Source organism: Dermacentor andersoni, chromosome 2, assembly GCF_023375885.2.
Source record: "Dermacentor andersoni chromosome 2, qqDerAnde1_hic_scaffold, whole genome shotgun sequence".
Taxonomy (NCBI): domain Eukaryota; kingdom Metazoa; phylum Arthropoda; class Arachnida; order Ixodida; family Ixodidae; genus Dermacentor; species Dermacentor andersoni.
In genome coordinates this window covers 117,116,387-117,129,357 of record NC_092815.1, presented here as the reverse complement: position 1 = coordinate 117,129,357, position 12,971 = coordinate 117,116,387, and the positions used below count along the sequence as shown (strand labels likewise).

The following is a 12,971-nucleotide window of genomic DNA, read 5'->3' as shown; positions in this document are numbered from 1 at the left end:
AGCTTAATGCGGAGGATGTGGGTTCGAGTCCCACCTGCATCAAGTTGTATTTTCGTCCACTTGCACTTCACTTTACTTTATTAGTAGTTACATTTCAATAAAACGTAAACAAGACATTCCCACATAGCTCTTCCTGGCCTCGTTGTCTGTTTGTTTTACATGGTTGTAACTAAGAAAAAAATCGAGCAACTCAGAACGCCTTATCATTTCCGATCAACATTTGATGCAGCCATGCAGGGAGCTTTCCCTTTTTGTACGCTACAACTTTTTTAGAAAAAAGGCTCTGAGCGTAGCGAACATGGCTTTTGCATGAGGTGTTCTAAGATGAGGCGGACATAGCTTTCCGCTAAACGTGTCTTTCGGGAAACCACTGAACAAGCACTTGGTAATTAACTTTTTTTATTAGAGTCTTGGGGCCAGTTGTTCATATGACGCATTTGGAGGCAGCCGTGCTTTAATGCATCGTCATTAAAAAGAAAAAAAAAAGCAAACTAAAAAATCGCACCTAGTTCGAAATATTCATCGTCCAATTTTAACACTCAACCCAGGCAATATCGAAACCGAGACCGCCACGCTGCTACGTCAGACGAAAACGTCCCGTGATGGTGTGTGAGATGAAAGTTTAAAGGATGAAACGCAGCGACAAAATACTGATACGATGCATGGTGGCCAGGTGTTTGCCAAACAAAACGTGCTGCATCAGTAACCCCCTCGAGTGTCCGGGACGTTCAGTTTCAGACTTCGTCTTTGTTTTCGTCGTGGGGTGCTTTCGTCTGATATGGTAGCGGGACAGCCTTTTCTGCGCTTCCCGCTCGCTCGGTTTCAATATTGTCTGGCTTGAGCGTTGAAGTTTGATGATGAATATCTAGAATTAGACGTGATATGCGAGATAACCAAAAATAGCAATGCATTAAAATGTGACTGCCTCCAAATTTATCTCACATACAGCTGTGCCGAAGGTCTACTAAATAAGTGCATGAGCAAATAATTGTTAATGAGACTTCCGAAACGAATGTTATTAGGGTCAAAGAATGTCTGCTTCGCCTGGAAACTCCTCTGCAAAATTCCACCTTCATTGTGCTCATAGCCTTTAAAAAAATATGTCATCTAAAAAAAAAGAACGTCGTGTATATTGCCCCTTCGGGTACTGCCCATATACGATAATGTCGGTAATTCTTCTAAAACTTTTTTTAGATCCGCGTGCTAACCCTGTTTCACTGGGACGTCACTGCTTCTCTATGCGTGTTCCCCCTAAAGGTTGGTTCTTTATCATTTGTGTGTCAGCAAAAAGGCGAAAACACTCGATGAACTTTGCAAGCGACAGTCCCGTTAAGACATCAGGAGCTAGCCGATGAAAAAGAAGTGAGAAAAAAATAAAAGAAAGGAGTGTCTACGTGCGCGTCGACCTTTATCCGCTATCTTCCGCAAGCAGAAACAAGGCGGACAGCCGTCTCGCCGAGGACAGAGCGACGTCGGCAACTCGGTCTGCAAGCGGCGCTTGTTCAACGCTGGTGAAATACGGGCTCGCCGTACGCACTCAAGCTTCGCGTACGCACATGCGTGTACGCTGCAAGGCGGGAGTACGCTGCAAGGCGGGAGATTCCCAGCTCTACGACGCACGTCCTCACCTCTCGCCCAAGGCAACTCTCGGCCTCGGCTCGTAGGTCATCGCCGAGCTGCGCGGCTAACGCGGCGTCCGTCTTCGACGTTGAGCCGTTAAGCTGACCGGCCCCGTCTGATTGCACCACGTGGCATTACGCCAGCGACTTTGTCTGCTTGCGAAACTTCATCGCGAGAAAAAAAGTTGTTGTTTGCGTGCTGATTTTTTTTTTTCATGTTCTTATCGGTGGCGACATCTCAGGATCCTATGAATACGCTGAAAAAGAAAAAGAGAATTCCTTAATGGGCGCTGCCTTCACAGTAACTTCTAGGTTTGTCGCATCACATTGCAGCCTGTTGGGAAGTGGACGGGGCTAGATAAAAAAAAAACAACAAAAAAAGGAAGCAGTGTGCAGCGTTTACGCTGGAAAACACATTGCAGTAGGACGCCTCGATGCTTCGTCGTTTCTTTTTTCTCGTTTGTATCGAAAACGTGAGCGAGTAAAGAGCGAACATGAATGTATACATACACTTACAGTATATCGACTTTATTTGAACACAAATGAAAAACGTTTCATCTTTCCCCGCACAAAATTTGATTTTCCTTACATTGAATTGTTCTCTTTCATGGTTTTTCTAGGCGCTAATATTACCTTCGCTTTCGACGGTGTTTTTATAATTTGTCATCATAAATATGATCTTGGAATATAAGGTACGTGTTCAGATATTTTATTGCCCAAACTATGAAATTGGTGTTGCTCTTCCAACAACTTTATTTACCATTCTTCTGCAGTGGGGACACGGGTAATATTCTTGTCTCACACACGCATGTAGCAATGGTATTTGTAAGGCTAGTCTTTCAGGGTAATGGGTTTGATCAAGTACGACTTGATTCAGTGGGTTTGGGCATCACACCCTTTCGCCGTCTCCCTGAGTCGTTTATCTTTCTTGACAGCGTTGGCGATAAAGTTATACGCCTACGCCACATGTGACTGTATGGTACGTTCACCCTTAAGAAGTTAAAATGATACACTCGGCTGGAACTGTTGCTTTAGTCTATAGAGGATTTAGATTCACCTGTAACGAGCCGCGGCACATCCTCATTCTGTGAAATGCTTAATATTTATTTATAACGCTTTTCCTGCACTTGTCAAGCACAATGTTCACATTTGTGACTCTTCCATCTGTATAGGCTGAAAGGGAAACTGCGGCCGGTTTAATGCTATTGAATGGAGCTTGAAGTAGCGTTTTCCCTTTTTTTAAATGACGTTGTACCTCAGCCTAGGTATGGCGTCATTGATTGTTTGTAGCAGTATATTATGCGTTCCGCATACTCCACGAAAATCGTCCATGTCGCAGCTTAGGACCATTATGCCGGCGTAGCCTTCCTTTCTGACAAATTCAACCTGAAAAATAAAAGGAAAGAATAATAAACAAGGTATGAGGAATAGACAGCAAATGCTATGGGTCAGGAAAGAGCAAGAAAATTGTCATAAAAATATGACGTATTTAGAAAAAACAAGAATGAGTGACGCAAATGTGCTCGAAGTTGTGTAAATGTGCGTGAGCACGTGCAGGTTTCCAGGAACTAAAACCTTGTGGAGAGCGCAAAGCTTTGGATTTGGTCATTAAGAATAACATTTGCCTAATAACATCATTGCTAATACACATGCGTGGTTACACATGCGCGGATACACATGTGGTCTCTTTGGCACATATTTGGACACCGAGAACCAATTTGAATAAAATTGGTGGCTCTTAAATGATTACAATTCTATAGTGGCTGCAAGAAATAAATGCTTTCTCTAAGGCTTTTTTTTTTGAAGAGCTCGATGAACAACTACAAATGAAAAGAAAAAAAGAAAAGAAAAAGAAGGCACAAAGAAATAAAGAAATAAAAGAGAAAAAAAGAAAGAATAATAAAGAGTGTGAACGAGAATGTTCATTTGTTGTGACTACAGTAAGATACAACCTATATTGAAGCTGAAGTTACAATTGATGTGTAATAAACTCGGAAAAAATCATTTCATTTGATAGCTTGACTGAAACAGTTATAGAACGCAAGTTTTACAGAAGGGCTGTTTTTAGAACAGCTGTATGTCTTAAAGGTTCGCGGATATACACGTATATCACCCTTTTTATACTCTCTAGTAAGTTGCTTGATTTCACAAAATTGGGACTTAAGCTTTCACGCCGGAGTGACAATTTCGTTCAACTTTCTTTTTTTTTTTACGTTTTCGCATTGTAGCCAATTCTCGCAAGTAAAATAAGTGCACAAGCGGAAAATATGTCTCTACCGTCACTGTAGCTTGCTTTTTCGTTAAAATTCATCAGATGTCTTTAACATCGGTATTGCGGTTGCGTAGTAATATTTATTTCAGTGTTTCTCATCGCAGGAAACCCGATGCGAACGTTTTTATTAGCGGCGTCGGTCTATAACTTCACCTATGTACACACCTCCACCCTTGCGCGCACGCGCATACATGAACACGATGACCTACGCATACGCGCACAACAGATTCACGTGTATACGCCCACAATCCAGGCGCGCTCAACAGCAAACACCATAAACATTAAATGCTAAACTATGCGTTACCTTCTTGGAGATGCTTTCTGCGTCTTCGTACCCCACCCAGTCCTTGCCGTCAGTCGCGTACGGACACATTCCTTCCGCGTCGAAGCTGCGGCGCCATGTGCCGAACCTTATATTCTTGCAAATCTGAAAGGTTTAAGTCTGCAATTAGACCGATTTGATGCCCGCGGCGCAGATAAACGCATTCTGGATATGTTACGCCGCCGTTTTAATCGCTCGAACATCGCCATCAGGAAACCACTTTGAAAGTAAAGCTTTCTTCGTGAAGTCCCCCGGACTTCGCTGACTGTGGCTTTGCTGCTGCTTCTGCTGCTTGTCTTTCTGAATGGCTCGCACACAGGACAGCCCTCGTATGACGAACTCGTTTATTTGTAGCGTCATCGGTAACTACCCCTGCAGAGGTGCCGGTTGCCGACTCTGTTGTCTACGGAATTAAGCAATGAAACAACAAACGGCAGCTATATATCCTCTCTGCAGCAAATGTATGCCTTCGAGAGCATAATTTTTTTTTTTTGCTAGAGTGAATCTTTTTGTGCATTGTGTCCCTTTATTTAAGAGTGTGTACTTGGCCGGCTTCTTGCCGAATAAAGTGAGCCTCACGTCGGAGACAGGGCAAAAGTACACTGGGCTGATGCCCGAAATAGCGTGAGGAAAAATAGGCCGATTCTGGAGACAGGGCAAACCGCATTCACGTCGATCACCTTGGGTCGCGCGTGGTGGGAGTCTCCGCGTCTTGCTTATTTGCTGGGCACGCACGTAACCGCTATGCTGCACAACACGCTATAGAAGACGAACAGTTTGATAACGTATCCAATTAGTCGCTTCACTAAAGCTTCACTTAACGTGGGTTCCAAAATGTGCGTACGATCTGCACAATTTTTTATGACCGTAAAAATCGTCGCTATGACATGCGTGTAGTTTTGATGTGGCGCGGAGTTGAATTGGCATGGGGTGGCTGTTTATAAAAGCGAATATTGGACCTGCGTCGCACCTGGGTAATTAATGAACGTGTAAGATGTAGCACTGTGCCGTGACCACAGTGTAAGGCGTGGTCTCTTTGGCTGAGGATACTCGCAAGGCGCGGGTCGACCAGGTAAAGTACCAAGGACGCTCGCCCGTCGGTTCTCTGACTACAGCGACTATCTTTCGTAGGGATCCCGGCCGCGGCGGCCGCATTTCGATGGAAGCGAAATGCGAAAACACCCCTGTACTTAGATTTAGGTGCACGTTGAAGAACCCCAGGTGGTCGAAATTTCCGGAGTCCTCCACTACGGCGTGCCTCATAATCAGAAATTGGTTTTGGCGCGTAAAACCCCATAATTTAATTTTTAAGATCTTTCGTCGGGGCGACGCAACTGCAAGGCAGAAAAAGGTTTTATCGTGCGTTGCTACAGCAACCAGCGCTTCGCGGGAAATCCGAATTCAATGACGGAAAGGCGCTCCTACTGCCAACGGGGGCGTCTTTCTCTGTCCCCTATATAGTGACTTGCGCCGCGTGACTCAACCATTTCGAATCTCCCGCGAAGCAGCGGTTCCTATAGCAATGTTTTTTTTTCTGTCTTGATGTTGCGTCTTCCCGCAGATGCCACCGATACATAGTTGCTGCCGCCAGAGGACAGACGGGCGTGAGCCGTTGCCACATTACCTGGTCGATTGCGCCTCGCAAGCAAGCCGTGCAGTGTCCACATATAAAGAGTGTACGCGTATATTATACCGTGGCCGTGACTAACTTGGGAACTCTGCCTCGCCCTTACAAAGCAGCAAAGAAATTCCTATGAATATTCCCCATTCGTAACAGACGAAAAACGCTATCATTCATAAGAACAGGCCAATATTAATAATAAAAAAAATTAACCTTAATTCCATAAGGTTCATGAGGTTCATGTGGATGTGCGATAAAAGTAGGCAGTAAACAAATTTATATAGTAATAGTGCTGTTTTGCTAAGTTCAACAATCACCCTATCCATGTATATAAGGACAGGGATTTTGTCCTAAATCTGGTGAGCAACCAAGCAAGGGCAAACGAGCAATAAGAGCAGAAAGAACTGACGTACTTACTTATGAAGTAATTAAGAATTAAAAGAAATACAGGGCGCTGGTCACACTGAGATGATGGATTTTTGTGCGACATAAAAGCGAGAGCCTTTTTGATGCATTTAGCTGCATTCGGCCTCCACAGCGATCATCCAGTGATCACCGCTTGCGCAAAAAGCGCCGACCGCCATGCTGTCTGAGGATCGCGTTTCAGTCTCTGAGCACTGTACATGGAGCGCTGCTGTGAAGGTTGTCACTTCAGCCTGCATACGGCTGAGAGGTCCACAAAAATACTATGAATTGCATGACTCATGCGATGAAACACAGACGTAATAATATAACACCGTTGTGTCTTTTTAGCCTTATATATTTCCAACAAACGCGTACTTGGGCTCAGTGAATATTTTTTTTTTACCTCAAGGAATGCGCTTTCTTAGAACATGCGTGCTCAATAACCAAGAAAGTTTCTATCACATTTTTCATGATGCAAATATAGGTGAACTACACGATGACCAGAAGTTTTGTTAAAGCAAATGTTCTTTTTTTTGCTCATAAAAATATAATATAGGCCGCATCAAGCGCAGTGTACTATAGTAAACTTGGACGATCTCGGAGGCTAAGGTATCAAAGGTGGTAACTTGGTGGGTGGATGCTTGCACCAAATGCATGATCTGTGTCGTCACAATAATTTTTATGGAATTTGCAGCGCGTTGGTCGCGTAGTGCGTGTGATTGATTGGTCTGGTGTTATGCACGTCGGAGATTTTGAAGCGTTAAACACGCATTGCGATGTTAAATAATTCTTTGTACATGCCGCTCAGCTTATCATGCTTCTTTCACTGTTAGCAAAACGTCGCATTAGCCTACAACTCTTCACTGCATCTACATCGCATCTTCTGAGGCCTTGGCGTCCACTAGCAGAACTAAAAGCTTTAGGTCAGTGCCCCCAAAGAACATTCGCGCGGAAGGCCTTACTCGCGTTACAAAGGTTCCTGCGGTCTCTTCACGATAGATTTTAAGGACGCCGCCCCCTACCGCTCTGTAGTGCACGCAGTTTATTTGTGCTCCTCTCTCCTTCGCTCTCTCTCTCTCTCTCTCATTTCTACTCTATTTTCTTTTTATCACCCTACTCCTTCCTCCCGTGCAGGGTAGCCAACCTGAACTACCTTTGGTTAACGTCCCTGCCTTTCGATACAACCTTTTTCTGTCTCTCTCAGAGGCCTTTTGAATTCGGGTTCGCGTTTAAGCAGAAGGTGTTATATGATTACGTAAGTTGGAAATCGAATACAATTACACGTATGTTGCGTCTCTTTGCATCGTATTTAACTCGACCATTTCAAGTAAGCTCCGCTTAACGTATATTCCAACATGTGCGTTGGAGCTGCAGCAGTTCTTGCAGTTGTCGTTTCCGGCGGGGAAAATGCAGTTAGCTTCGTACACTAGCGGTAGCTGCTGCATTCGCTTGCGTCAGTTCAATTTTCAGCAACGCCAATCCCATTCTGATGGAGACGTAATGCCTCCTCTATCTGAATGCTTTCTCGTGTATGCTTAGATACACGTCAAGAATGCCTGAAGAGCACAATCGATTGGCAGCTCTACTATACGGCGTCCCTCAATGATTACTGTGCAGCTGCGGGAAATAAAACCTCAATAGATATGTTTATTTCCTTGCGGCCGCGACTGCTGTGCTCGGTGTCCGGGCTGATGGCAGCACCAAGCCGTTACGAGCCGAGTGGGAAGCGTTGTTGCGTTGAACAAACAATGAATTTCACATTGCTTTCCGAACGCGAAGAAAATCGCTCTACGTTACGTGTATTTGTAATCACTGTCCATAAATGTGGTTTTATCCTTAGGCAATGCAGCAAGCAAATTGGGCTTTCTTTGCTTCAAGCTTTCGGGCTGTGGCGACGCCTGCGCGTGAGCCCCACTATTTCTCGCTCAACCCGAGTGAGCGCCACGAATCTTTCATTTACGTCGCTGAAACACTGACGTCGCTGACGTACTCTTACGTAGTGCAGATTCTTGCTTTACATGTAGGCACAAACGCAGCTGTGAAAAAAAAAATGACTCGATAGGGAGGCGAAGGAGCCTGAAAAGTCTGCGCATAGACTATTGATGCCGTGAGTGTATTCCCACACCTCGAAGTAGGCGTATATGTTGTCGCTCATGAGGAAGGCACCCTTCTGCGGCCTGTTGAGGAGGTCGATGGGCGCGTGAAGGCTGACGTTCGCTGGGTCCGCGAGCCTGTACACGCGCCCGTAGAAGGCCACGCCCAGCACCAGCTTCCGTTTTGAGGCTCCGCGGTCTAGCAGTGCCTGAAGACCCTCTTCCTGCGCGAAAACATGCAAGAGGTGATTACGTTTGGCTGAAAGTGCGCCAAACGAGCGGACAAGACTTCCACTCGACGAATTACGGTGAACCACGGAACGTGCCTTTCACGAGGCTGTATATCGCAGCCCACAGAAATGGCGTAAGACTGACATGCAAGAACTATCATTCTCATGTAGCAGTTGTGGGAGATACGGGGTTCTCCTCCGTACTCTTGGGACAAAGGAACGACAACACAGTAGTGCAAACAGTCACAAGGGCATTTATTGCACCTTTCATGGATCAATGCCTGCAAGCCGAGTTCATATCCCCAAAACATGCCGATAGGCGCGCGACAAATCTAGAAGTCCGACTCACCGCGTCCTCGCGAGCGAATATGTTCGCTCCATGCTGGATCCCAACGCCTGGTCGTTCGCGTGTATAGTCACGCGAATCGTGGCGCGTTCGAAGGCGGCCACGCGAGGCGGTCTCGCAGATGCATCGGTCGCCGCGCGCTCGCGGGAGACGTCCTCCGCCGCGCGCCGACCCGCCGGGAAAAGCGGGTCGCTCCACCCGCGGCACGGCACGTCCGTGCTGCTTGCTGTCTCCCACCCAAGAGGCCAAGCGCCTTCCCTTTCGGCGCCCGAGTAACCCCGCCGCGACAGTCGCGCCATCTCTCGCACCGCGCTTGTACCACGCCGCGGGCGCCAGGCCACGCGAGCCGTGCGGGAAAACAGCATATCAGGAGATGCGCTATGCGGGAAAAACATCAGGGGACGCGCGAGAGTCGCGCATCCCCACATCCCCCCAACCTTAAATCACTTCTTATTCCGGCGAAACATGTCACACGGTCTAACATTAACCCGTGCTTCGCGAACAAGGTGGTACATGCAACAGTGGCCGCGCCGGGGAAATGTCCACACGCTGTCCGTAACATGCGAGCCGACTGTCCTTGGGGTACACCGCTGGCGTCCGCCGGTCACAGCAGCAGCTTTGCAGACTCGACGGCATCATTCCAGGCCAGGACTCCGGAGACGACGACGCCGTAGTCGGTACGAGCAAGCGTCGCTCGCGCCGACCCGCCCTGCTGGCAAGAGCCGCCGTAGCTGTCGGTGACCGCTGGCTCCTTTGTCCGCCGCCGAGGGTTGTGAGCTGGATGCAGGAGGCCGCCGAAGTCGCTGCGCCGAACTGGCCACAGCATCACCATCGCCCGGGGTGACTCGATCGTAGTCCGGGGCAGCAGCGCAGACGATGTGCAGGTGACAGCAAGCCAGGGGTGACTCCAATCACGCTGCGTAAACTCAACACACTCGGCAAACACTACAGTAGTGCAAGGGAGAGGAATTCTGCATGCGCATCGCCCACGTGGTACGATGTTCAACTCGGCTAGCAAAAGATCGGGCAGCTACTCAGATGCTAAGTTCACGTGAACGAAGCTCGCTTTCTTGAGTCGAACGAGTAATTTCAATTCGTGCGAGGCTAACTAGAATGAGGGAAGCAACTTGCAACACCTCAACGCCACGGTCCACCAGGTTGTGTCCCTCCACGTGCGACAGGCAGCTTCGTAAAGCCTTAGGCCTAAAGCGTCGCTACTCTGACAACAACCGGCATCCAAAAACAACACTCAAAATGAGCGCAAAACAGGCAGCCGCGAGGAGACGTCAGCTCTGTGAGGTGGTCCTACTCCGCTCGGTGCACACAGCATCCGAGTTGACGGCGCCCACCGTCCCAGACGGTGTCGGAGCGCCCGGTGCCAGGCCGCAATACCAGTCAGCCCGTCGTGGCACCCGTGGCCCGCGGCCACCCGGCTCCCAGAGCCGCGACTTCATCCGAGTCAAAGAGATAGAAGAAGCTATTTACATAAGAAATTCGGACCACCCACGAGGCTTCCGTACTCACTCGCTTCAGGCTTGCCACTGCTCCGCGGGCACTCAGCCTCGCTCTCCCAGGATGCAGACCACGTGGCTCTCGTACCGACGAATGTCATTAAAAAAAAAACACTTGCGAAAAGGCTTAGCATGCTGATAAGTTCAAACACACTACAGCCACCGTCGCCTCGCTCAAGAAAGCACGCCGCCGACGCTAGCGATCAAAATCCACGCTAGGCCTACGCTTCGGTTCAAACAAAGGTCTTGAACGAAGCAACACTTAAAATTATCGTCCGATGCCCCAAGAGGCCCACGTTGGGCAGCCAGATGTGGGAGATACGGGGTTCTCCTCCGTACTCTTGGGACAAAGGAACGACAACACAGTAGTGCAAACAGTCACAAGGGCATTTATTGCACCTTTCATGGATCAATGCCTGCAAGCCGAGTTCATATCCCCAAAACATGCCGATAGGCGCGCGACAAATCTAGAAGTCCGACTCACCGCGTCCTCGCGAGCGAATATGTTCGCTCCATGCTGGATCCCAACGCCTGGTCGTTCGCGTGTATAGTCACGCGAATCGTGGCGCGTTCCAAGGCGGCCACGCGAGGTGGTCTCGCAGATGCATCGGTCGCCGCGCGCTCGCGGGAGACGTCCTCCGCCGCGCGCCGACCCGCCGGGAAAAGCGGGTCGCTCCACCCGCGGCACGGCACGTCCGTGCTGCTTGCTGTCTCCCACCCAAGAGGCCAAGCGCCTTCCCTTTCGGCGCCCGAGTAACCCCGCCGCGACAGTCGCGCCATCTCTCGCACCGCGCTTGTACCACGCCGCGGGCGCCAGGCCACGCGAGCCGTGCGGGAAAACAGCATATCAGGGGATGCGCTATGCGGGAAAAACATCAGGGGACGCGCGAGAGTCGCGCATCCCCACACAGTCGTGTGGTTGCGTGTAGGAGACACACTCGTCATCGCGGATCAGTCGAAGCACTGAACATTAGAGGGAGTACAGAAATTGGTGTTGTTTGTCATAGCGAGCTCTCTTTGCTCGCAGAAGCAGTGAAGCATTGTCAGGTGATGAAAGTAACACAAAAATTCATTCGAACTGATTGCAACCTCGCTATACCCCTGTCGATTCACCTAAGAGAGTGTTCATATAGCTGTGTTTCACGCTTACCACGTTAAGCTCCGAGACGTCGGGTCCATCGATTGTTCTGGGGTGGAGAGGACTGTGGATGTCAGTTCTGACGTTCCAGTATCCTCTAAGGTCGTAACCTATGATATTCATCCAGTCAAGATATCTGGAATATTTTCACGAAACAGTGAATCCCACATTGGCCTATTATTTCATGTTATAACCACCCGGTAGCCGTGAGCAAATTACTGGTATTATTATTATTTTTAATAATATGCAAAAATGCACAAAGACAGCTTCCAAGTTTCCGATTACGTTGTAACTTATAAAAAGAGGATAGCACATTGCTAGAGGCAACAAAATGCAATAACTTCGGTAATGTGTTTGATATACTGGTGCAGTTCGCTTTTCTCTTGAAAGAGAAAGCGAATTTCCACTTGAACGAACGATACACCACTTTTTCAAGAGGGAGAGAGAGAATGAAGGGGAAGGCAGGGAGGTTAACCAGAAAGAGCCTCATATTTGGTTAACCTCCCTGCCTTCCTCTTCATTCTCTTTCTCTCTCTTGAAAGAGTGGTGTATCGTTCCTTCAAGTGGAAATTCGTCATACCTAAATACTCGCTTACCTACCCTATCTCAAACACGATTTCCCGATAATGTGGCTCTGACTAAAAGTTGTACCGTTTGAGCTTTACTTGTTGACGAACTTACGAAGGAACACGGTAACATTTCTGCTAAAAACACGATTTCGTGCTTCGACCGAAAGCAATATCGCTTCTGCGACGTTTTAGTTCCAGAATTCGTTGTCGGTCTAACTTGATATAGTATAGGCCTGTCTGCAAAGTGTGCCCCACTGTGACGCTATAGGCAACATGCTATGAAAAGCAAATATAGTAGAACTTCATTATATAGAAACTACTTTGTACGATAAGTATTCGCTATACCACTATCCGGCCTAGAACCCTCTCGCTATATCCCTATCTTGCCCTTATGTAATAGAAAAAAAAGTGATGATGATGACCACCAGTTCCTATTTTTGTCTATCGATAAGGTGGGAAAAATATACCTAACCACAATAAGACAATTCTACATCAAAATGTGTGTGTTTTGTTACAGTTGTAATCTGATATTTCCGACTGTGAAGTTCTGAAGTAACGTTGTTCGGATATAACTTTCGTCCAATAATCGCAACAACGAATCAGTCGGCAAAGTCTGTCGTCATCGTTCCAGCGTCCCGCTCGTTTAGTGCGCCTTTACATTAAGAGATACGGATGGCTGAGCATTGCTTGGGTGTTCGGCCACGTCGTGGTTATCCGCACCGTATTATTGATGGTAAAATGCACTGAATATTATTTAATCACATATGCGCCTATCTGACACCATGACCATTGCTTCATCACTGAAGCGCTACATACCTTCTCCTAAGATGTAAAAACAATTTATA

At 47.6% G+C, this 12,971-nt stretch overlaps 1 protein-coding gene across 1 annotated transcript in view; it reads right to left on the bottom strand.

The window, feature by feature from the left end:
* Nucleotides 1-2,126: 2,126 nt before the first annotated feature.
* LOC140216142 (endochitinase-like) overlaps nucleotides 2,127-12,971 on the bottom strand; it is a 29,971-nt gene continuing 19,126 nt past the window's right edge. Inside the window, exons 5-8 of the mRNA XM_072286522.1 lie at nucleotides 11,570-11,693; nucleotides 8,365-8,556; nucleotides 4,196-4,318; nucleotides 2,127-3,005 (exon numbers count right to left, since the gene is read on the bottom strand). Of these exons, the coding sequence (XP_072142623.1) occupies nucleotides 2,859-3,005; nucleotides 4,196-4,318; nucleotides 8,365-8,556; nucleotides 11,570-11,693 (586 nt within the window). The 3' untranslated portion in view covers nucleotides 2,127-2,858. The remainder of the gene's footprint in view (nucleotides 3,006-4,195; nucleotides 4,319-8,364; nucleotides 8,557-11,569; nucleotides 11,694-12,971) is intronic.